Source organism: Buteo buteo, chromosome 4, assembly GCF_964188355.1.
Source record: "Buteo buteo chromosome 4, bButBut1.hap1.1, whole genome shotgun sequence".
Taxonomy (NCBI): domain Eukaryota; kingdom Metazoa; phylum Chordata; class Aves; order Accipitriformes; family Accipitridae; genus Buteo; species Buteo buteo.
In genome coordinates, this window is record NC_134174.1 from 29,895,450 (window position 1) to 29,921,752 (window position 26,303).

Sequence of the window (26,303 nt, forward strand, 5' to 3'; positions counted from 1 at the left end):
AGCTCCAGCCCCTGATTATTCATTAGCTATAGGCCCTTCGGCTTCGGCTGGGCACTCTTTGAGACAGATTTTGCTACCCACACCCTCGCTGCTCGCCCGAGCTGTCTGGAGCATGGGGGTGACCTGGGGACACTGTCGTCCCCTACCATGAGCTTCTGAAGGCACATCTCCACGCCACATCACCTCCAGCTTCGAGTACTTACGGATAAGCAACAGGGAAAACTCGTGGCCCAGCAAAGCTCTCAAAGCAAGTGGGCATCTCTTCCTTGAGAGCCGTGCCAGCGCTTGCAGAATAACTTCATTGCTCACATCTCCCGTGGGCCGCAGCCCTTGGAGGGTCACGTTTGGGTGGTGGGACCCCATCCCCTGCTCTCGCAGCGCCTGATGAGGAAAGGCACTTTCCCCGGCAGAAGAACGGAAGCGCCTTCAGGATGCTGGCTGAGCAACAGGTTTGTGGCTCATTACTTCTGATCAGTGCCCTTGGTTAAAGATCACGGATGGAAACTGGAAACTGGCACTCGACGCCTTATAATTAGATTAGGCCGACCTCCAGAAAAGCGCAGCTCTGAAGGCCAAGTGGCAGAGCGGGCACACTGGGGGAAGCACTGGGCTTGCTCTACCCCAAACAATTAGACAGTCCTGGAAATCCCATCCCAGCAGAACCGCGGCTCACGTGCAAAGCAGTGTGACAGGCGAGAGAGAAGCTCTGGGGTTCAGCCTCCTCTTCATTTATTTTTTTGTCCAGATCGCGTGCTCGCAGTTCCCTTTCCTTGGCCAGCCTTAATTTTCCAAACTAGCACCGAACCTTTGCCCTCCCGGCTCCCCAGGTTTGACACAGGTTAAGATCAGAAATGTGGAAGGCTTAAGGTTTGCAACATCAGCTCTTAGGGCAGAAGCGACGAACAAGAAGAGATATGGCACAGCTGCTCTGGGTATATAAACACCGAGGCTTAACACAGCATCAGTTCCCGGGGGAGACACAGAAAACCACTCTCCATCTCTCTTTTCACATGGAAAAGGGAGTCCTCTGTACCAGGTGCTGTAAATAGCAAAAACAGAGGTAAATCTGAGGGCAGGGGAGAGGAGACAATTCTCCTTCAGTCGTACCGACATTGCTTTTGCTTTGCAGACCTCTGCAGACAGACCATCACCGGGAGGTGTGGCAGCAAGGCAAGAAGGCCACCCATCAGCTTCCAGAGGTCCGAGCAGAAAGGCGAGAGCGAGGAGCAGCTCATGCAGGTTTTGCCAAGTCATTTCTGCACCGCTCGTGCTTTAAAGAGGAGAAGAAATGACTCTGACCCAGTGTCATTCTCAAAGGGAGGTTTCAGATGACTTGGCGCAAAGATGAGACTAAAACTCCCAGCTCATACATCACAAGCAACTTAATGAAGAAACCTCATCCTCACAGCAGAGGGACAGGGAAAGATCAAAGCCCAGCACGGCAGGGCATCAGCAGCCAGCATATTAAATAAACCGTTGTAACACAATCGTTTGTACCTCTCAATTACCAAAGACTGCTTGATTTCACACACACAGATGCACACTTGACCTCCTCCACACCCCGAGGCATGCTCTGGGAAAAACGGGCTCTGCCCCGGCGCCAGGGTGCAAGGAGGAGAGGTTTCCTCCACTGGAGGAGGACATGAAATGCCCCATTAATCCCCTGTTTCAAATGTAATACCCTGACCTTGTCCGCCTAGCACCAGCGACCACCTTTCACTCCACATATTTAAAGTTTAAATTCACATCAGATCTGTAAGTTCCTGGCGTATTTCTGCCAAGCTGAGCTCTAGGTGAAGAAGCTCCTCCTGATGATGTGACTAGGTGTCACCTCCTTTGCAATGGCCAGCATGGAGAAAGAGTGGCAGAAGGTTGTGGAAACTCTGTCGTTGGGAGATATTCAACCCTTGGCTGGATAAAGTCCTGAGCAACATGATCTAACAAGAAAATTCTCTCTGCTTTAGTGGCAGCTTGGGCCAGATGATGTCCTGTGGTCCCCTCCTACCTATTTTATTCCTAGGACATCATGGGACAAGTTCTGCTATGGAGCTGTTAAAGGAAACCACCAGCAAGGGCAGAAGCCTTTGGGCAGGACTCTTCCAGAAATCAGGTGTTTGGAGAAATATCTATTCCTGCCTCAGGTCACCTCTGCGACAAGGGCTGCACATCCCCTCTTGCTCAAAGGAAGAAGAAAAGAAACAGATTCCCATTTACAGCTATTCTCAAACTTCACATTGGTCACGGGAAAGACATCACCAAGGCTGCAAAGACTGAGCTCCAAACCTCCTCTTCCACCTGCCAACACCCAAAACACGGCCGCTTTGCTTCTGCCCATTCTCAGGCAACAATAACTTCCAGGCATTTAATCCTCCTCCCACCCCCAGTAAGGGTCCAGGGCAGGAGGACGGTCCTGTACTTTGGCGGCCCTCACGCAGCCAGCTCTGCGGTGGCAACCAGACAGCAAGCGCGGCCACCGAGGGAAAAGCCAGAAGCCAGGCTGCGCGGCGAGGTTGCGGCAATCCCTACCTCCGGGATGCGGACGCTGTAGGGCTGGTTGTGGAACCGTGGGGCGTTGTCGTTCACGTCTCCGACTTGGATGTTGACTGTCCCTTTGATCACCTGCGGTCACAAGGATAACGACAGGGAGCGGGGTGTCAGCTTTGCGCCTGGATTTAAAACCTAAAACAAGCTTGTGGCTCTGTTTTCTGACTTGGGCTTTTGGCAAGTGATGGCCAGCGGCAGTCCTGCTCCCCAGACCCCCCCGGGGCGATGCAGAAGGTCCCCCAGCAGCCCACGCTCATCCTCTCCGCTCCCCTCTGCCCGTGCCGCAGACCATGAAATGAGAAGTCACACTTACCCCTTGGCTGTCACTGACAGAAAATTCAACCGTGAATTCTGACTTAGTCTGAAAGGGAAGGAGAAGAAAAACATATAATTAAAGATACTGTAGTGTTTATCTGCAGATGGCAGGCTTGGGACTTTTAGCCAATATTATTACATGCAAAATGCTTTCAGGACCTTCAAGAAGAGAAGGGGCGCTTGAGTGCGATTACCTACATTGAGTATAAAATGCTGAGAAATATTAATGCCAGCGGGGCTCCAGTGTATTTCACAGGCACTGGGAGCCGCTCTGCCCTGGGTCAGGAGGGTACGGGGACTAAGGACCGACTCCCCAGCTAGACGCCAAGAACTTTAAACAGATATCTAGGCTAAAGTAGATGAGAGGATCCTGCTGTTTAACCTTCTGCAGCATGCTAGCAGGCACCGGCAATCTTTGCAAGCCTGCCCGGTCCCCGACACCCCAGGCTGCCTGCTTTTAGCAGTGAGAGGGAGTAAGTGCAAGGCACAGAAAAGCAGTTCTCCACCCCCAGCGTACTGTGACCCAGCACCATCTCCAACTGCAACATACACGGACGATGCAAAGAGAGAAGAAAGTCTAAAGAAAAAGCTGTGTAATTAGCTTTTGCTCGAGATGACAATACAACACAGTCTCACTGAGGACATCTAAATCTTGCTGCTGCTTCTTTCCCAACTTACCTGCCACGCGGCAGTTCTTGGGATATCACGTAGCTGGGAACACTGGGATAAGCCCAGGGTCTGTGGTAAGAACTGGCTGAAATCCCATAAGCCCATTCAAAAAAGTGCCTGTGCTGGCCCCTCTGCCCATTATTGCTTTAACTAAATTAAGAGCTTGGTCTTAAATAGCAATATATTAAAGTCACTGGTGCTGGGGTGAGGGACAAGTGGGGAAGAGGGAACAGGGGGACATTGCTAGTGGAGGCAGACAACTTCTTCCTGACCTTTCTTTTCCACCAGCAATCGTTTCGCTTACGTTTTACCAAGGAAGCACACAGGGATGGACAGCAGGACTCGGACCACCACGCCTGTCTGGTACCTGGGTACCATCTGGTGTTTCGGTTCCCCTAGTCCCAGCCATCCCTGCCTCCTCCAGCATCCCTTCCCACCCCCAGTGCCCCTGAGCTGCTAGAGCACAGCAACTTGATGTCTCCAAAGCATCATGCAGGCAAGACTGGAAAGCAAGCTTGAAATGGCTCTCTGTGCTGCAGATTTGGTTGATTTATTCCTAATAAGATCGGCTCAGGGACAGGCAGCAGGCACTGGTGCCCAGACCAGGAGCTCTGCTTGTACCAGAGTAGCAGTTCATCTTGGAGAAGGGTTTGGGGAACAGCTCACCAGAGCGTGCACCTCCTCCTGCCCCAGGCCCCCCATGCAAACAGCTGGGGAATTCAACCTGAGAAAGCCTTTCCTAGCTCCTGCCTCAGGGCAATGCTTGCAGGCAGAACAAAGAGCTGAAATACTGATGGAAAGGAGAACCTCTGCTCCTTGTGACATCCCACCCTGCTGCGTCAGTGCTTTTCACCCCTGTTTCCCCCCTGCTCATCAGTACCACCGCGAGGGACAAAGCAGTAGGGAAGAAAGGAAAAATAGGAGATAAGCAGCAACCTGTTGAGCATTTAAATTTTAAAAACTTGATAAAATAATGAGAGAAAGCTGCCACATGCTAATTTCTGTCTCCATCCTTCATTTTAGCACATATTTTTTTTAAGACTCAGAGTCCGTCTTTGTTTTAAAACCTGTTTTCCTCCCAGTCTTCGTGGGAGTAAAAAAATATTTTAAAATTGTTTTGCCTCTGTACGTTCGCTCCTTCCTCTTTTTCTCTATTTTCCCTTTTCCTGCACCATTTACCTTACTATGACTCCCTCTCCCTTTTCAAGTCTCTCTTTTTCTCCTCCATTGTACAAGAATTGATCTCTTGCTTTTCTTTCCCCGTCACTTTTCTTGTATGGCTTTCTCTCCCCTGACTTTTCGATCGCATGCATCCAGGCCAGCGTTCTCTGCTCCCAGCGTGCCATCTACCTCCATCGCTTCCCTCCCATGCCATCCTGCTTCCTCCACTATAAATTGCCATTTACGCCTTCCCCATATCCATTCCAAGCTACGCACGTGTCCGTCTTCACCCTTTTCCACGTATCGCTGACTTTGAGCCCCTGGGACCAGTCGATGGGTGCAGGGTGCTCTCCCAGTTCAGCCCAGCCATGCACACAAGCTCTGCTCATCTCCTTCCCTTCCCATCCTCCACCAAAAGACACCTAAAAATCTATTGATCACCCTCCTCGGATTAAAGCTGTTATTGTAAGTATTGGGAAGCGCTAGGCATTTGAATAAGGGAAGATTTATGACTCATGCCAGCAGCTGTTGGCACGGGGAGGCGGAGGGGAGAGGGGTGAAGAAAAACACTTTCTTTTTCCAGAGCCTTGCTCTTAACGCTGTGAAATTGGGTTTGCCCTTCCCCTGCTTGAGCAGTATCCACTGTCCTGCTCCTCTGTATCCCTACATCTGGCTAACTCCAGCCTGGACCACCAGCACAGACTGTCACGTCTGTTAATGGGTTTTATCTTCACAATGCCACTGCTGGCAAAGGAAGTACTAAACACAGGCAACCAAAGCACAGGGGAAATTAAGCACGATGCCTAGGTCGTGTAGTATTTTCCCAGTCTTACCAAGCTCCGGTCCAAGCACCTGTGCTATCCCTTCCTCCTTGCACCAGGAATGCGGCAAGGGCCAGGGCTTTTGTAAAACAGGCACCTGGATGGGATGCCATCTTTGCACACCAAAACTACCATTGAAAATAGGGGTGTGAAACAGCTTTGAGGCAAGAATCTTGCCAAAATTAGCATCTGGCAGCCTGAATCTACAAGATGATGAAAAATCACGATGAGATTGAATAAACAGGCATACCTCACATCTCTTCACACGCTGTTTTAAATAGTAAAGGATCGGAATATAGGTTTAAAGAGGGAGCCTGTAAATTTCCCTGAATGCATAAGCATCCTGCTCTTTAGTAGATCATTTCCATTTATTATTTTCTTTACTTCTGAACTTGCAAATATTATTCTAGGATCCAGGAAAACCAACAAGCCAGATGGAACCAGAGCACCCTGCTTATTCCCCGTGTCCCCACTGGTCTGGGGACAGTGACAGGGTGGCTAGGGACAGACCCTGATGTGGACACACCTGGATTCCCAACTCCACGTGGGAGCAACACCCAGGCCACATCTCAGCTACCACAGAAGGTGAAGAGCCACCATTTATCTGAGTGGCGATAGTTTTTTCCCCCTCCCCTCAGCAGAGGATGCTCTCAGCAGCAAGTGGCGTTACCTCTCTGTCCAAGGGTTGCCTGAGCCAGACAACACCGGTCACGCTCTCCACCGCGAAGAAGCGGCTGGCCTCCTCACCCACCACGCCGAAGACCAGGGGATCGTTGTCCAGGTCCCGGGCCAGCAGCTGGGTCACTGAGGAACCTGGGAGAGATGGGGAGAAAAGAAATTATCAGCAAAATGGGACGGAGAGGAAGAAATCCTGAAAATATTCAGCTTGTCAGGGAACGCTGGTCTTCTGCCTTCCTCCCTTGAGTCATCCCCAAACTATTTTCCCATGGAGCTACGATGCCTCAAGCAGCAAGAGGAGTCAAGCTGTGCATGGTCTTACTGTTCTCTCTAGCACAGATAAAGCAAACCACAGCTCCTCTCCTCCCTCGCCCTTACCAAAAAGAGAAAGTCACATTAGATCTGCAGAAGCATGGCCATCTTGGGCACTACAGATAGCGGCGGAACACAAACCTCTTCTGGGTAAGCGCCTACCAGCTGCCCTCGCATTCTCCCCCACCAAGGGGCACCACCAGCAGATTCAACAACATTTCCAGGTCAAAAGCGAACATCCCAAGGCCAAGAACACAGTCACAATGCCCACAGGTGTCTCGAGGCTCAGGGATTCAGTAAGGCCTGGAGCCAGACACAGACCTGCGGTTTGTTTTAAACATGGCAGCAAATCCTGGTCTTTCCGGAACCCACGCACCCCGAGGTCATGAGAGCTGCTGAGACATATCCATCACTACCTTCTGCCAAATCACGTTAGAACCATCTTCTGCAGCATCCTAAACACCCCAGACAACAGAGGCCTTGCTCAGCCATCCCTCGCAGGCATGCGGTTGTAAATGTCTCTTCCTAACGGCACCCAAGAGGCAACCCAGACCCTCTGAGGCTGCTTTGTGGGGGCCCTGTGTCCTCTCTCTGATCTACACACCGCTCCCAGAGCGGGATGACTTCTACTGCTCCAAAAGCAAAGGGTGGCCACCACCCTTGGAGCCTCATTTCAGCCCCATAAGAACTTCTTTGAATCATTCTGGGCCTCTCCGTGACACCTCTGAGCACATTCGAAGTCTGCTGTGGCAGGTTGACCATGGCTGGCTGCCTGTCACCCACCCAGCCGCTCTCAGTCCCTCCTCAGCAGAAGGGAGAAGAAAACAGGAGGAAAAAAGCTGGTGGGTAGAGATAAGGACCGGAGATCCCCTTGGCTGCCTGGGCCTGAGGATGGGGGAAGGGGGGACATTCTCTGCGTGAGCCATCTTTGGCAGTATGAGAGCATTCCATGACACCAAATCATCTGGCCGAGGAGAACAGATGCCAAAATTTCATCCATCTGGGAAGAGGAGGGAAGCTCCAGCGGACCGGAGGGCAAACATGGTGGTGTAGCTCAGCGAGCAGAGCGACCTGGGCAATTATCGACCAGTTGGCTTGACATCCATCACAGCAGAAATAATGGAAAAAGCTGATATGATATTCCATTAATAAAGAATTAAATGATAGGAACATAATTAATGTCAGTCAACACAATTTTATGGAAAATAGGCCTTGTCAAACAAACCTGATTTTATTCTTTGATGAGATTACAATTTTGGCAGATAAAGGTAACTGCGAAGAAATAATAGACTTTTGTAAGGCATTTGACTTAGCACTGTGTGACTTTCTGATTAAAAATTTAGTGCTGTATGACATCGACGAAGCGCACTCGAACGAGGACCCAGCTGCCTGGCAGGTCCCCAAGCCACCAGCCACGGTCAGTGGGATATCCTAACGTCATGTAAAATTGCTGTCGCTACAAACTCGCGTGACAGCACGGCAAATAACAGGGAGGACCAAGCAGCCAGGTGAAAAGCTTGGTAATTGGGGCTTGTTTAGTAAAAATCTGTTTTCACAACCCTGCTCCAAACGCCCTTGAAAAAAGGTTGGTAGACCACAGCTGCAGAGGAGAGCATCCCAAAAACCAGCCCTTTCTGGCAGGCTTGGGGGTCCAAGCATGCAAGAAGTTCTTTCCATGCCCTGGCTGGCAGAGCCGTGGTGCACTTTGGGCACTCGGAAGAGTGACTCGAAGGGCTCTATAGCTGGTTCTGCCAAGACTGCAATTCTGCAAGCTGCTTGGCTGGCTGCATTGTCTTCAGGACTGGATGCAAGAAGAAGTCACAAATGTTCAAGAGGTAGCAAAAATGCTTTACACTTAACAAGGGCTTTAAAAACTTGAGCTGCTTCATTTATGACAAAGAGGACCGAGATGACTCAGACCATCTCGAGCACATTCACAAAGAGGACAAAATAAAATACATAAAAATGACTATTCCAGAGCATGAAAGCACAGCAAGACTCAATGTCCAAACTCAGACAAATTTCTATTTGGAGAAGGAAGGGCAGTTGTTTTACAAAGAGAAATTAGAATTAACGACAGGAAAAAAAATTCCTTCCACCAAAACAGGAGCAAGTGATGGAGCACTGTCAAAGACATTTTGGACAGAGACCCAAAAGCAAGAGTTCTTATCCAAACCACTGTGATCAGCTGGTTCATCTGCAACGTTCCCATCTCTTTAGTGAAGCCGACACCAGAGATACAAAGTGACCCCACACTTTCTCAAACATTGGAGCCTTGATATGAAACAAGGTACTAGCTTGGTTTTATTTTGGAGGACATTTGAAGCCATCCTTAGAAAAGGTTTCTTTGCCCCAGGAAACATGCAAGACTGTGACTGTCCCCATGGCGGTGAAAACCAGTAACTAGGACAAGACAAATCCAGGGTCATACCTCTCTATTCTGCCAGATTTAATGGGAGAAACAGACTTTCCCCCTTTACATCTCATTCAAACACCCTAGATCAACAGGGTATCTGCAATCCCCCCTGGAACCACAAATACTTCAAACTCCAAAAGGTCTCGGTTGCATCTCAGTGGAAGGGAAATGATCTTAAAAATCCTGCTGAATAGGAAAACCATGTCCCACCCAGTTCTAATCATAGTCACGTTTATGGTTTGTGTGCTGCAAACCCAGTTGCACCAAATAAATAAATAAATAAATAAATAATCAGCCAGCACATGAACATTTAACTCTTCTCTGTCTCTTTGCATTACAGCTACCTCCCACTCTCAGGGAATTTAGTTCCCAAATTCAGGATAACCTGGAAGGCAAGGCATTTCTGGGCAGAGTGCATCATCCCACCTGCATTTCTCCTTCTGGCAGTCTGCAGACGTGCAGAGTTAGATCCCTGCGAAACAGCATGCTGGGCTTGACTGCTGTCTGGTCTGAGAGTATCAAAATCAAGGACAGATTTAGCAGGTAAAAGAATAGGAAAGGCAAACACGTGAGGAATATTCAGAGCCTATACCCTCCTCAACTTTTCTTTCCTTTTCTTTGTTAGAAACAAGAAACTTCATTAGGACATAGATAGGGCAACTCAGAACATGAAAGTGTAAGTTGCACTGTATCACAGGAAAATACCATCTTAAACAAACCCTTACAAGTGAGGTACCAAAAACTAAGAGCTCTTTCACCCATTCCCTTTCCTGTCCATCAGTCAGTAATCATCATCCTAAGAGCAACTCTGAACTCATTATGAAAAAAAAAAAGCATAAAATACAGAATAAAATAACAAATTAAATAGAAGATAATGAGAAACAGATCCCTGAAATAAGAAATGAGACTTCACAATTGCTTTGTCATTTGTTGTTCTGATTTTTGCAAGCTTTACCCCAGGGGAATGCTAAGTTTAGGCATGTGGTGTAAACCGGGAGTGCAGGATGCAGCGAGAGGACCGCAGCAGAGCACGCTGGGCTCCTTCACCACCGCAACAAAAGTTTGTGAGACCTACCTTCCACCAATTTCTTTAGCACCATTTTATTTAATCCTATTTTCCCCCTCCTATCTTTTCCCCCCCTCTCAATTTACTGCACCAAGGAAGGAAGAACAGGGTGGCTAGATAGTACAGGGCAAGCACACAGCTGGAACATCTGTGCCACGGTCACCATTCAACAGACCACAAGAAATTCCATTTTCCAGGGTGATCACAGGGAAGGTGCTGTTGTCCCACATATAGGTGAAGCCAGACCGAGGCAAGCGCCTGACCTAGCGATACGCAGCTCCACAGCTGGCCTCCACGCTCGTTCCTGGAAGTGACACGGGAATTGCCAAAGGATTGCAAAAGCAGCGCTAGCACGTTCACAGACGGGTGTCTGCATCGCTGGGAAATCACCAAAAAGCAGAGGGCCCTGCTCAGACAGGGCATGCAGAGCCCAAGGAGGACCACATCTGTCAGAAACCCCTCTCAGGGCACTTGCAAAGAAAAATACGTTGCCAAGGCTCTCCTCGGGGCCGGGCTGAGGATGCTGTTTGAGCCACCACGAGCCCAAGCATCAACCTGGCTCCAGCAAGGGCTGAGGAAACAGGAACAAATTATCCTTCTGCAGTGCAAAGTTATAGACTCCATTTGTTTCCCCTCAGGAATCAGACAGGGCAGTTAAGTGTCTTGATTCCACCAGATAATCACAATTTATCTTGTCTCCTTTTGCCTCCTTTCTCTCAATCACAGCTACTTCTCCCTCTTTCTCACACATACACAGATTTTCTTCTTTCTCCAAGTCTTGAACTCGGATTGACCTCAGGAATGTTTTTGTTGTTGTTGCCTCTTGTTTTGTTCCTGCTAGGATTTTATTAATTTTTTTTAGGTTTGGCTGCTTTATGGAGTGTACTTCCCCCGGCCACAGGAACTCCTGTCTCAGCATCTTACTTTCAGCTGTAAACCTGTATATTTTTCTTGCCCTTCCATTTTGCCAAGGAGGTAAGTAGGCAGAGGGGCTGGGCCCTCCCAACTCTTATCGACTGGTTTTGCTTTCAAGAGCGGGATGAGAAAAGAGAAAAAAACAAACTCTCCAGGAGAATCCCAGAGCTCCTGGAGGGTTTTGGAAGCGCTGAGCTCCAGGGGCAGAGAAGAAGCTGCCAGAGCAAGATACTGACACAGCCTGCACAGGAATGGGGTGGGATGGAGGACACTGGGATCCAGTGGAAGGGGCAAGTTTCTAATTAGTTGCTTAATAAGGTGCTCTCTTAAAAGGTCTGATCCGTACCGAAGTGGAGTTAATAGGAATCTCTCTGGGTTCAAGACTTCAGGCATCAGCTAAACTTTAATATTAAAAACATTTTAATCCCTGCTTTTAAATCCCTCGCCCTTTTGGAGCAAGTCCAGAGGAGGGCCCCGAAGATGATCAGAGGGCTGGAGCACCTCTCTTATGAGGACAGGCTGGGAGAGTTGGGGTTGTTCAGCCTGGAGAAAAGGACGCTCCGGGGAGACCTTAGAGCAGCCTTCCAGTACCTAAAGGGGACCTACAGGACAGCCAACAAGGGACTTTTTACAAGGGCACATAGTGATAGGACAAGGGGTAACCACTTTAAACTGAAAGAGGGTTTAGTTTTAGAAGATTTAGGTTGGATGCAAGGAAGAAGTTCTTCACTGTGAGGGTGGTGAGGCACTGGGACATGTTGCCCAGAGAAGTTGTGGATGTCCCATCCCTGGAAGTGTTCAAGGCCAGGTTGGATGGAGTTTTGAGCAAGCTGGTCTAGTGGAAGGTGTCCCTGCCCAAGGCAGCAGGGTTGTAACTAGATGATCTTTAAGGTCCCTTCCAACCCAACCCATTCTATGATTCTAGGATTTAAAAGCCAGTGCCTGTTTCTCCTTGGATTGTCATTTTTCACTCTTCCCCGGCTCTGGATTGTACGTATGGGCACAGTCACCATGCAGCTTCTTGGTTCCCCATCTTCTGCCACCGCTACTGAGAGTGCTCTGGAGCCTGCCAGCGCCACAGGCACTCAGCTTACAGGCAAAAGGGTTTGCAGAATAAAAAGCCAGAAATTTCTAAGTAGCAGCAGCAAAGGGATCAGAGGCACTGGGCACACTGGGGAGGGAAGCAGCATGGACACAGCCCTTATGCCAAGAGCAGTGCCTATGGTCCCCAACCAAGGTCACAAGCTGGTACAGAGAGCCCTCAGTTGCTATTCAACTTCTCAAACCAGCACAAATTTATTTACATAAAAATCATCTTAGCATCCGCACCCTGCAGCGAGGAGTCCCCTTACATGAAGGCCACCACCACGCTTTTGCTCCAAAGTAGGTGCCATCAGATTTCCTTGGGTCCCCCTCCTTCCTTCCCTGGAAGGGAGATGGGACAATCACATCCCATTCACTTCTCCCACAACGCTCCTGATGTTCGCTGCTAGCCAGCAGCCCTGCCTTCCTGTCCCAGTCATCCCAGCACAGGCATCTCCAATTAGCCCAGTTCATCACAGCAGACTGGCCTCTGATGCACTTGGTGTCAGGATTTGATGGATCTGATCTTGAAATTCAAACCTTGTTCTTCTCATTTGTCACCTGCTCCCTTTTCTTTGCCTGTAATTCATTTTCTCTTTCACCTTTCAGAAAAAAATAAACGAAGAAAAAAAGCCCTTCCGTGATGTTTTCCCAAAGATTTTTTAAAAGAAAAGATGAAATGCCAATATTTCTGTGCTGCTGAGCAATCTCTGAGCAACGTGAGGAAAGGAAAGGACAGCGACTCCCTAGCAAGGAAAATGAAGCAAAATCTAGTTTCAAGGGGGAGGCTGCAGCAAGTGGGAGCTGCTCCCGTGCTTGGGGTGAGGCTTCATCGCTTTCCCAGAGAGGACGAGCCCAGAGCTGGGGACAGAGCCCACAAAGGAGACCCCAGCTGATGTGAAGCGGGGAAATGTGAGTGCGGGGGGCTAGGAGAGCAACCAAAGCACACCCAGGCTCAGGAAATCTCTTGCAGGCACCAGGGCCTCTCCGTCTTCATTCCTGCCTTCCTCCCAGTTGGTCCCAGCCTCCTGGAGCAGTTTCCCTGTCCGTGCAATGGATGGCCATAGATTATGCAGAAGATGTGAGGTTCCAAAGGCTGACCACCACGTGCTCCAGACTGCTACTGCTGGGCAGACCTTGCTCCTCACAGCTAGAGCACGCCTTGGGTGAACTAGAATATATAGCAAAGCTCATGCCACGCAAGCATGCCGAGATTAAACTCTGGCCAACATCATTCAGATACACTCAGGGATACCTAAAAGCACACCATGGGTACAAGGGCAACTCACTCCTCCATCTCCAAGCCTTTCTCTCAAAGGAGGTGGCTACCAGCTCATTTCATAAACGCAACCTCAACAGATACTCTCTGGCCTCCTTCTCAGAACTGGCTCAACCACTTGAGCCCGAACTTTCCAGAACGACTCAGCAAAGAAAGTTTCCACTCCTACATTTCAAGTTGAGCTCAACGTTACACACTTCTCTTTCCAGGTGCTAATGGGAAGCATCAGCTTACCCCACCACCAAGGCTGCCTCTGCTCTGATTACTGTGCTGCAGAGCAAGTGAAAAAGGGCAGGGAGACACCAGCACCTTTTAAAAAGTGGGTCATAATAAATAAATGAGGAAAGAACAGTTTCTGCCATCAGAAAAACAGGTCTTCACCAATTATAGCGGAAAAAGCCCAGGACAAGCTGGTCCAGGAACCACGTGCACTACTGCCATCACCCATCACGTGTGGGAGAGAAAGGAGCCAAACACAGAGGTGACAGAGAAGAGGGAAAACAAATCTGTGCAGTCAAAACCATTTCTGAGGGAGTTTATCAAGCTGGGAGGCGAAAGGCACAGCAGAGAGCTTTTCCTAGTTCCTCAGATGCTCAAAGCCAGAGCAGGAGACGGAGCCTGTAATTTCTCTGCTGCATGTAGTTATTTTAAGTGGGGAGTCAAGTGTCGAGATGGAATCCATAAGCAGACCTGACAGCCAGTGGTAAACCTCAGAAAGAGGCATTGCCTGCCTTTGTTCCCCCCAGCTCTCATAGAGACACGTAAAAAGGGTGTTTAAGGCTGTTTAAAAGGAAGAAGGCAGCAGCAGGTAAAGGAGAGCCACGTGCGCACACGAGTAGCAGCCATAACAGAGGGCTTTTTTGGTTTACTTTGCTATTTACCGAGCACTTCAGTTAACTTTACAAGAGAAACGGGGGAGAGGGGGTGAAATACAAAAATCAATGGTATATTGAACTTTCTTGACATTATCATTAAAGTAAACGGAATACCTGAGGTTTTCCTGGTAGATGCTGTGCATGCAGTCACTGGGCTGCTGGTATGCACTCGGGCAGAGAAGTGGCATCCTTCCAATTAAAGTCAATACCTATATCAACACAGTTAAGAGAGAGCAATTTCCCTCCATCAACCTTCAAACAGGTCTTACAGCAACTCCGATATCAAGCAAGGTCTCCAAAACCAGTTTAAAACTACGTCTTCATGCTGGTGCTGTGCCTTTGCAGTGGATGGAGGTCCCAGCCTTTGCTCACTGGCTCACACCTCCTTGGCTTGGAGACAGCAGTTTATTAACCAAAACTCTGCAACCAGGCTGGTGGATTGCTGTCGAAATCACTGATATGCCTTGGTATCACTATGGCATCTCCAGATCTGCCTGGAAAAAAAAGGGATTAAAAAAAAAAGCTCATCCCTGGGCAAACCCCTGCAAACAGCAGTGGCCTCAGGGGGTCCCTGCCTCTCCTTTCTCCCTGCCTGCTCAGGCAGGGATCCAGTGATTCTTGCTCTCTGGTCCACTACAAAACCCGCAAAGCCATCCCTGGGACAAGGGAGAACATGGATAGTTTGCAAAAACTGAAAGGACTTTTGTTTCCTCTTTTTTAGGAAGGAATAGGCTGTATTGGGATGAAAGAGGGAAGTAAATACAATTGCATCAAAAAAAAAAAAAACAAACCAGGAGAGTAAACTAAGAAAAGAAACACTTGTAAAAGAAGGAGTCTGGGTCTGTTAAGATATTCGCAGTGTGAAAAGGGTTCCCGCACTTAAAAGCCCTCTTAAAAATAATTTCCTCTCCAAACTGCCTGGGAGCCTCATAATTACCAACAATGATCACAGACCCATTCATTTCATCCTAAAATTAATACATCATGTTCGGAATGATATTGTATTAATTTATCACAAGATTTATGAAACTTGTACTTTTTTCTAATGAGTTTTATGCAAATTCTGCTCCATCCATTGTTTGCGCCATAAAAAAAAAGTTCCCTCACAGAAGCTGCTCTGTCAAAAAGTCTCATTCACTTTTATTGATATCTGTCCTTCCCCCTTCATCCCCACAACAGGAGGGGGAAGGAGAGGAGCTGGTTCCAGCCAGGATACGATCCTGTTCCCAAGCAGAGCCCAGAGCACAGGCGGGGAGAGCAGCCCCGTGACAAGGATGAGGTCTGCAGGTGAGCCAACCATTCAAGGCACTTAATTTTAAACTAATTTTAAAGGAAATTAACTGGTGGTTCACTCACACCTTTGTCTGAGAAGGGTCAGAGAACAAGAGGAACAACAGGGAATTGTGAAATTAAAGTGTTTAGACTTTCCAGAGTGGAAAGTCGGTGCTTGGTAAACTTACAGAATAAATACAAAAGGGGGAGTAGTGGGGGGGGGGCAAATACCAAGGGAAGCATAAGCACTGAGCATCATGGGGTTATAAAGGGGGAAAATCTCATGAGATTAAGTTAATATTTTACAGCAGAGCTGTAAATTGAAGGACGGGACTGCACAAGATGTCCTGTCAGCCCAGGAGAGGACTCAGTGTAGCACCTTACAAAGCCCGAGGTTTCCTGAAGACCAGGGCAATTCTCAGGAGCGTAGGCAAGACTGTACAAAGCAGGCAAGACCATTTCCAATTCAACCACAGGAGGAATATTGCCTTCGTTTCTGAGCACTGCCAACTGGAAATCAGACTGAGATCTTCATCAATACCTCCACAGCTTTGCCTAGGAGGCTGGGGAAGGAGATTCTTGAAAAACCCTAAATATTAGATGCAGCCTTGCTCCCTGGAGCTGCCCTCGCGTGACTACTAACACCTATTCACAAGACACATGTACAGGGGTGGGAGGAGGCAGGATGAACTGAAAAAGCAAAGGAAAACATAAATCTGGGGTTAGCAGAAACATCCCAGCAGTGGAATCTACTGAGGCGTTAAATAATGGCAAAAAGCCCCAACATCGCCTGGGGGCTTTTAAAACTGGCCTGAAAAAGATGCTACAGAAACGATCCTGGACTAGTCCCAGAAGCACTGACTAGATGAGATCCAAACCCCAATTTTAGCAGCTCTGGGGAGGGGGGAGGAGGGTGCTCCCCACCTGTGAAGGCAAACCCATTCCCTCCGCATGGCTGTGCTGCCAAATATCTCCACGAGCACTGCTTCACGCTGCCTCGTGCCTGTCTCTGAACCACCTTGAACACTCTGTACACACACCCCCCCTCACTCCTCAAGGAAAATCTTGCTAATGCGGTCTTGATTAACATTTCTGACACAAAGTTTAAACCCTAAATCCATAGAATATCCTTTTCTAATTAATTTTTGAAATAAGAAACAGCCCAGAAAGAATAAGGAACATTTCCTTTGTTCTTTCCTGCCTTCTGCCAACCTCCCCACCTCCCTCCAAAAAGAAGAGAGTTCATTTTTTAACTAATTAAACACTCATAGGTCAAAGGAAGCTCTGTCACAGGTACCAGGGCAACACCACCCAGTTCTCCCCTGCAGGAATATCACAGCTCAGTAAAAAGCAGAAAACCAAGATCATCAGCAATGGTGAGACCTTCACCCTCAGCCTGGTTTCCCACCAGTGCCTGGGCAAGCCCCACGATGAAGGCAGAGACCACCAAAGGGGACTCGGGACAGCTAGTCACTGGTAAGATATTTAACCGAGTATACTTAATGCTGGGGAGAAGAGTTCACCACTAAACCTGCCCTTACACTCACCTGTCCCTTATCAGAAGGGGCCGTGATGCGCACACATCCACCTGCACAAATCGCACACCCCACGCAGGCTGCAGCACCCCCTTCCCCAAATGCCATTTTTGAAGGCAGCTTTTTGAGGTACCAACACCTACCTTGACAGCCAGCTTTTAGAAGACCACACTGCTTTGAAAAATGGACGTGCACGTAGGTGGGACGCCCGGTTAATTCAATGACCTACCCACCGGAGGCTGCACGAGTACTTTCGCAGCAGGCATTCCCAGCAACGACCACGACCGTCCCCTCCTCAACAACTCAGGATCCTCCCTGGCAAGTTACAGCCAAACAGGGGAGAAGGATTTGCACCACAGAAAACACAGCATTCCTACGAGTTTCATGAAAATAATAGCTGAACTAGGGAAAGCTGAGTGTCCCTCCTTAGGGTCACAACCCTTTTTCTTTAAAATACACAGTTGCCAGCTGTCCCATCAACATGAAGAGCACAAGCAGGGAGCAGGACATCCCACATCTCTTGGAACAGCTAAGGGTCCTCACGGACATAGCGAGGAGAGCTTTGTCCCAGGAGTTTTGCCAACTACGCGCAGAGATAGGGTTTTGGGAAGACTCCTCCAAAGCATTCACTCCAGGCTGTTCCTTGGAGTGAACTCTAAATTAACATGGATCTTGAGGTCAGAACCACAGGGCTGGGGGCTTTCTGTAGTGACTGATGTTAGCGTAGAGTCACCGTGCTCCCCGAAAAGAGAAATTATGCCAACTGACCAAATAAGCTGTACAAGCAAGGGCAGAGACTAAATCAGCAGCACCACAGTGGTGGGGCCAGTCCCATTTGGGGAGCCGAAGGGCAGAGGACTGTTTTTCTAAACAAAGCCAGGCAAGCTCGCATTTGACTGCCAGCTGGCAAGAACACAGATAACAAGAGACTCCCGATGCTGCCAGAGAAACCATGACACCACGCAAATTGCTTCCACAGGTCAGAAGCAACTAGTTCAGTGGGTGACCTGTTGTGGCCTCCCTTTGTTGACTACCAAGAGGTATCTTGCCAGCGAAAACCAAGTAGCAGCAGGAATGCTGAGCACCCATATTTTCAGAAGCATCTGCCAGCTGGGCGTAAAGACTGGGTAACCAGCTGAAGCAAGCCATGGACCCTCACTGGGAAAGATTAGACAATGCTCGCCTAAGGGATAATCGAGCCAAAACGTGCCATCAAGACAGACAAGATGTTGCCATTCCTCCCAGAAAGGGTGGTCCAGAGCAGGTGGAAGACTGAGAGTTACCATATGTGCAGAGAGTACCAACTAGCTCCACCGGCTGGGACAGTAGTGAGGGCTGAAACCAAATCCTAGCTCCAGGGATTACTTTCTACTTAGTAGATACAATGAACTAACAGGAGCTCCACTGACATCATTCAAATGGAAGTCACCTCTCTCCAACTTGGAAAAAAAGGGGTACATGCCCACTGCAACCTCTCACTCAGTGTAAGAAGCAGGAGGGCAGAGGAGACTAGAAGGTGCAGCTGACCCATCGTCCTCAAGTTCATTGCTTCTCTTTGGCCGTACCAAGCTTTCTGGAAATACATCGGGGCAAACAGAAGAAAAGCAGGACCCCAGAAATCTAGTTAATGAGGTGCTTTGCTACTTGGTGTAAATAAATGATTTATGAGTAAGATGACACACGCAGTAGTTTGCATCTTACCCAGACAAGGTAACATAGCTTTGTGTTAATTAGAAAAGAGAAGCTGTTCTGCAATTAATATGAGGTCAGAGATAAAGCTTATTAGATTGCAACGCCTACAGACCAGGTCCCAGGACTGTCCTGGCACCGAGCAGGACTTCAAGACACCCCCAGAACAGTAAGGCAACGATGCCAGCAATGCTAACGGAGAAGCCACAGGAACATCGGTGCTGAACTGCTCCATCGACGGCATGTCGGTACGACGCCAGCTGCGCTCCAGTGAGAGGGATGAGCCAAAGTGTAAAATGCCACCTCTGAAATAGTGCTGCCTGAGAGCCGCTTCCTCCACCAGCAGCCCTGTCAAGCTGAGGAGCTGATCAATATGAATGGGGAAAAGAAAAAAAACCCGTCAGCAAATTTTACTTGCGCAAGTGAAGTTCAAGCGGGTTTCATTCATGTCTTGTTTGAAATCTCATCTGCGCCTTACAAAAGATGAAACATCCCCGAGGCTCTCAGTCTCACGGGGAATACAAAACCTTTAGTGCTACAGCTTGCCTACGGCCCAGCTGCTCCACTCTCTGAATGGTTCAGGGGAACAAATAAATATAACCATCCTCATCGCAAATATTGCAGGGTATTTTGCTCCAGCACAAGAGTGCTTTGGTATATGCGTCAAAGTCCCAAAGCCAGAAGGAAATGGTACTAGCGGTCAGATTTTTGTCTGCAGACTTCAGATCCGTAAGCAAATTGGCCTTGGACTGTCACCGTAACTCTCTGAGGTTTCAAAGCATGTGCTGGGTGATGAATTCTGCCTCGTTATGATGAAGATGCAGTGAAATCCCTTCTTGATTTATCTCTCCGGAGTTGAGTTAGCACCTCTTGATCTCCTAGATATGGCTGCAGTAAAAGCAAGACTTACAGAAATAGGCCAGAAATTTGAAGTCCAAGGCAGCCAGTTTTGGCAAAGTTACATTTCCTGCTCCTCTCAACCCTTGAAAAGCAAACAAAATCTATAAGAGAACCAAGAGAAACAACCAGATGCTTGGAAGGGTCTCCACGAAGGTGACAACCTGGGGAAACACAAGACGTGCACCTCATCAGCTCCTCCATCCCTCGGTCCTGGCCTTGAAGCAGCCTTCCTCTGAGTACAACCCAACTCGTTGGGGCTGGCAACAACTGCCACGTCTTGGATGGAGCATTTCCTACCATGCCTGCCTCCCTCTTCCTTCCTCCTTCTCAAATGCCAAAGAGAAGATGGGGAGAGACTTGGCAGGCAGTGCCTGGGTATCCAAGGCACAAGCTTATCTGCGTCCCCGCCACAGCGCTGCAGTAAATTGCTTGTTGATAAATGAGGCTATTTAGAAGCAAGTGATGCCAGCATTACGGTTATTAATGATGCCGACGTGGAGAGACATTTAAGAGCGGCCCCATGTTCTATTGTCCTCTCGCCTGTGAGTAATGGGGCACTTCAGCTACGGGGCTTCAAAACCAGCTTGGGCTGTTTAACAACAGAAACAAAATAAGACCAAGGGAAATGGATGGAGCACACCGGACTGATGACTCTAACGTACTGATAAAGCCAAGCTCCTTCGGTAGAAGCTGGGCAAAGCTCCAGTCTTTAGATGAAATTAAACCAAGAGCGTTCCCCCTTTCCAACCACCAAAGCTCTTCCACTCAGCCCTGCAAGCTCCCAACAGCCATAACACAACATGCAGCATCTTGTTCTCCCAATCTACGACCCTGTGCGGCAAACCCACCCAAATAGAAGGGAAAAGTTAAGCCGCCACAGCCTAAACTGGAAGCAGCAGCGGTCCAGCTGTACTTGCAACATGTGGTACACCCCGGAGCACAGCGAGACTGATATTTGCTGAAGCCTGGGAGGCTTTCACAGGGCCATTACCTCACTTTGCACGTCACAGATGTCTAAACGTGGCCAGGAGGACAATGAGCGAGAAATAAAGAGGCTGTTTATTTCAAGAGGAAACCTTGGAACAGAGCTCCGCAGTCGCTGGTGGGAGTGCAAGGCAGAGCGCACAACCACACAGCTGTAAACTTGTTTCTGAGTTAATATACCCACGAGTGTTTTTCTTTTCCTATGAAAGCATACTCTTCTGCAAACAAACATCTGGAGATCCGTTACAGCTGGACCATTATCCCTAGTGACTAAAGCGTTCAATTAATTTAGCCTGTCTCATTTGTGAGTTGTCTGCAAATAGACTTGGGTTTGCAGGAATTTATTTGTTATTTGAATATATTCAGTGAATGGTTTATTAAAAACATATTTCAGACAAAGGATTTCGTGCTAAATGCTCCTACAACTGTTGCTCTGAGTGTTGGCAACTGGCTGTTTCCACTATGTAAATGGTCACTGTGGTCAGGTGGGAACGCCTTTGCATCTCGATGGAATGCAATGTACCTCCAGAAAGAGCTTTCCAAGGGTCTGTGGAAGCACCTGCATAAGAACATATCCTCACGCAAATGCACAGCATTCAGCCTGCCTGAATTTCCTTTAAAAAAAAAACCAAAACAACTTGCACTGAAGTTGTCACAAAGAGAACAAGAACAGAGTTGAATACCAGAATTAATTGACTTTATGCAAAAGACCAGTGAAAACATCTCCTGGTAACTTCTACAACACCTTGCAAGCATCCACCGGGCTCCTTATTCAGGATCCTATCTGCCCAGTGCTTTTTGTCTCAAAACTCCAGGGAATGCTTGTTGCAGGAATTTCATCACAGCAGCAAGAGAAAATTGGGTGAGAAAAGAAGTAGTGAAGGGCTATTTCCAAGACTGATGTAATCCCTCGGGCATGCAACAAGCCCGGACTCCTCCTTGCCTGTGTACTACAAATTGTAGCCTGTACAGTACGTGTGACATGTTTGAAATCACAAATCCTCATACAAGAATAGTTTTAGTCTTCTACGCAGCGTTGCTCCAAGGCAGTTGTCTCCCTTGCTGCCCCCAAGCCTTGCTCCAGAGATTGCTGCATTTTGGCAGAGGGTGAGGGGCCACACAACACCCCAGGTAAGCCTTTACTGATTAAGAACAAGTCAACTTTTATGCTTTGGACAAGTGAAACAGGTTTTTCCACGATCTTTATCACCACATTAAGAAGACAGAGAAGCAAATGTTGCAACAGGGAAGCAGCGATGCTTGCAAAACCCTCATGTTCCAGACCTAAAGCTACGTAGGGTGAGGCAGATGAACAGTAGCAGGCAGGACCCCGTCCCGGGGATGTCAGCAGCGCTCAGTCTTCATCCACCACCTACTTTTGCAAGCTGCTGTTTCTCTACAGTGTTACATTCCTCTTAGGTCCAGGCAGAAGACCTGCCAGATGACCCAATTTTAAGAGATACCAAGCGGAAGACCTTGCGTTCCTGGTCCTTTACCCCACCGCGCTTCCCAAGACCTCCACCCAAGTCCCCGTGTCTGTCACCCCAGCAGGACCCCCAGCAGGACCCCCAGCCGAAGGCACTAGTCAGCCTGGGACGTTCTCCATGGCCAAGGCGACCTGCAACAGCCCAGTTGCATGCAGCTCTTTCTGCAAGCTGGGTCAGAGCTACAAGGGGTGTCCGAGTCTCTGCACCCTCTCGCTTGGTGTCCAGACCAGCTGGCGCTCAAAAAAACCTCCCTTAGTCATATGTAAAAATAAATAAAATTCTAAAATCCAAACTGAAAACAAAATTCCACGCTAAATCCCAGCTGCTGGGTTGTTTGAAGGCAAAAACAAAGCAATCACTGAGGTTTCACAGACTGTTCTAAAAGTGGAAATCTATGAAAAGTGATCCAATAAGTCACAGTTTTAGGCTTTTGCTTTCAATTGCTCAAAGTGAAGACTTTCAAAGCTTCTCTTTCCCCCGAAGCCCTGATTGAGGGAGAAATGGGTATTGACCACCAAATTCAGCAACTACTTGCCAACAGCTACTTGTACACATCACAGACAAGTCCCAGCCACCTCTGCCCAGACGACTGCATCACGTACGTCGAGTATTTTTCCAGCCCCTTTGGCAGCATCAGCCTCTAACTCGCATGCAAAACCAGCCCCTTCACTGCATCTCAGAAATCTCCTGTGCTTCTCAAGTGCCCTCTCAGTGATCCACGCTTACGCTGTCATCTCCCGCAGACAAATTCATCCTCCTTCTCTCGAAGGGCTTTGCACAGCGCTGTGCTGAATAGCGCTGCACCGCAAACACGTGCCAGAGGGGTCAAGGACCCGGTCTGGAAGTGATGCTTGCTCAGAGTGACATTCCCATGAGGAAGAACAGGGTCTAAATGTGTGCCTTCCTCCCCAGGGTACAATGGAAGCATGGACAGGGCAGCTCAGTGCTAAGGGTTTTAGCAAGGGAAAACCTGTTCGCCAGAGCTGAGCTTCTCCTGTGCTATTTGACCATTTCTTGGATGAAGAAAATCCACCCTACTCTCTCCACCTGAAACTCTGATTTGCAGACTGTGAGTCTATGGCCAGTCATTTTGCCCCTTGGCTCTACAGAACAACCCCCTGGGGATTTGAGCCTTAGTGCATCAGACCTGAAAGGATGAGCAATCCTGCGGGCCCAGGGACATTGCCCCAGTAGCTGGCAGGTGCTAGACATCTCCACAGTGTGAGACACAGCTAAAAACCTCAAAGAAAAACCCAAACCAAACTCACTCCACCACCCCAACCATGCCACAACGCACTCGCATACGGTGCTTCTTTATGGGCAGTGAGCATTTTCCTGCCATCAGCAAGAAATGCACCTCTTTTCCTCCTTCCCGTTAAAGGGCAGCCATTCTTCTTCTCCTTCTCTTTTGGTTGTCCTTTATTCTAGCCCTTGTCCTTGGCAGGATGCAGAGAGCACCCTGGCCTAGGTAGCTCCCCATATTTCCTCGAATTTGGGCCTAGATTATATCTGTCATTATTAAAGAGTGCTAATAAGCCTTATTAACCAAGAGTGAATGCAAAACGAATAAAGGAAGGATTTTCCTAGGACCCAAAGTGCAAGAAATTCATAACTAACTTAATACCTGTACCAATAAAAGATACTCATGCTGAGTCTATTTTAAAACCAGTCCAACTCTTTCCATGAGGAGGGGGAAAAAAAAAAAAGAAGAAAAGAGAGAGAGACTCTTTTCCTCTCTCAGAATTATTCATGAAGACAGTCACAGAAAATGAAACAAAATAATGTCACCACTTGCAACAGAGTTGTCCTTCTGCAGCGGGTGGCAGCTGGCTGGATGCTGGCATTATTCACCGCTAACGCGGCATTGAACCGGCAGCGACCCTTGCAAAAGCAAGCCCGGTTTGGGTGTGCACAGCTGCGCACCGAAGGAAAATACATGGCTTCAAGCAGTACCTGCAGCCTTCTCCCAAAGTGCGCAGGGCAATTTGGGGTATAACAGAGAGACCGAGTACCGAAAAGGGTAGGGGACAAAGTGGCGGATGAAACCCCCCACCCTGGGCAGCTATGGGGCTCAGGACCGCTGCGCAGCTCGACTTGATCCCATGGGGGTCTCGGCCATTTAACAGCGACGAGACTTCCAGGGGTCCGAACCTGAGCTTTCCTCACCCCAGATATTTTCAAGCAGTTAAAAGACCTCGTGCAAACCTCATCCTTCTCTTTCAACTCGGTCTCTCGCACATGACACAATCCCAGCCGTCTCAGGTTTTGGGCTGCCCGTGCGCCCTCCCAGCTGAGGATGTTCTCCCATCTGTCCTGCGTACCGCCACACAAGCGCGCTCACAGGCTTCCTTCAACCTCCCCGCTTGCAGCAACAGCTTTCTGACATGCCTCCAAAATGACTGATGAGTCAGTATGTTGTTTTTGAGCAACTCACGTGCCTCGCCGGCATGCAGGATGACAGACCTTGGGAACCTGGGCATTAATACTGGAGATTTATAGTCAAATCTGTCACGGTTGGGGAAGCTTTTTCCCCAAGAACTACTCTGCCTGAAGGTCGCTTTTCCTGGGCGGTAAGTGCAGAGAAACTTTCTCAGCCACCTTGACTCCCACCAAAGGGCACGCAGGAGAGCAGGGGAGGGGGACAGCCACTGGCAAACGCGCCCAACCTCAGGTTGCCCAAGCAGTCCCAAAGATCCCGTCTGCTCGGTGGGAAATCACGTTATGCCAGCAGAGCCCTGGCTGCAGCCTCCCACCGAGGAGCAAAAGCAAAGCGCACCCTGGTTTGAGAGCCCCCCCACCCTAAACTCCACATCCTTAATGTATTACATATACATACATACAGAGAAAACACAGAGTCCCCCATCTGACCCAGCACAGCAAGTCACGCCTGCTCGGATCCAGCTAAGATGAGAGGTTTGCAAACAATATCCACTCCCTCCAACCCTTCTTTTTCAAGGATCGGGAATCCATTGCCACAAGACGTTTGATGCATGAGGCTACATCTTCCTATGCACAAATACCATCAAGGAGCCCATGGATGCTGCTATTTGGTTATATTTCACTGTCAGCACCACGCTATTATTGTTGTAGCGTGACTGGTACTGCAACTCCAACAGCCAACAGGTGCCGCAGAAATCGGGGTAAACCTTGAAAATACAACTTCATCCAGCACATTAACAAACCCCCACATATTTGTCATCCAAAGGCAGCGCAGTCACACCGCGTCATCTCTCTAGGATGGGATTTCCCCGCTAAGATTTCCCAGACATTCCTCTGGTGCTGGCAACGCACTAGCAAACTGTGTCTTTTTGCTCAAAGCAGGGTCAATCCATGCAGCACGTACCCACAGTCGATACCTACAGTACACGCTGTTTTGTCACTGTTGCTACCATTGCTGCAGATAGCTGGGCTGGTGGCAGTGGGAGGTTTCAAGAAGGGGAAAAATTGTCCTGGGGTTGACGCAGGAGAGGACTATGTTACTAACTATTGCTCCTCAGATTAGAGCTGACCTGCAGGGGTCAGCAAATTTAGCGAAGAAAATGCTAACAGGGAGTTTTCTCTGCCCTTCAAAAGTTTGTGTTGCCAACTGCCCAAGCAGAGCTCGGATCTTATTATCCGCTGGGTTTGCTCTGGCCAAAGGAAATACTGGGCTGCACGTGCCTCTGGGTAGGTCGCACGTATGTATCAAAGGCTGTAAAAGCACATAGAGGACCCATCTGCAGACTGATTTTGGATAAGTAGCTGGCCGTAAAGCTCAGGCTCTCTCACCAGAACCGCACCACCGAGGAACGGGCTACCTCCTGCTCTCTCTGCTTCTTATTCTTCCTCCTTTCTAACCTGTTTTGAAAGCAGGCATTTGACTGTGGTCTTAAAATCTCCATGAAGAAGGTAAAGAAGGCTATGGGAAGGCCTACAGGCTCACAGTTTGTGTTTTAAGCTATAAAGGTGTTTGGGACTTGCTTACCCAGAAATTGTCCTTGTCCCTGCTGTAGACCAAAGCCTTTGGGACAAACAGGGGAGCAGTGACCCTACCATTTCTGAGCACGTTGAGGATATGGATGTGAAATCCATTCACTTCTGCTGCTATATTCTTCTCTCCACCAAGGCTGATGACAGGTATGGGAGGAGCTGATGAGGAACAAGCCGAGAAACCCAGCCATTTGCGGGTACAGCAAGCCTTAGAGCAGGTAGAGGCAAAACACCTGCTGGGACCTACTACCACAGGCTGGGTGGCAATTTCACAGACCAACAGCTCAAAAAAATTGTAATAAACCAGCCCAAGCCAGGACTAGCTGGGGAGCT

The 26,303-nt window shown here is 48.7% G+C and overlaps 1 protein-coding gene across 1 annotated transcript in view; it reads right to left on the reverse strand.

The window, feature by feature from the left end:
* The window catches only part of CDH23 (cadherin related 23), a 212,050-nt gene that overhangs the window by 155,014 nt on the left and 30,733 nt on the right, over positions 1-26,303 (reverse strand). The window contains 3 exon segments of the mRNA XM_075025382.1: positions 2,527-2,619; positions 2,858-2,905; positions 6,181-6,323. Of these exon segments, the coding sequence (XP_074881483.1) occupies positions 2,527-2,619; positions 2,858-2,905; positions 6,181-6,323 (284 nt within the window).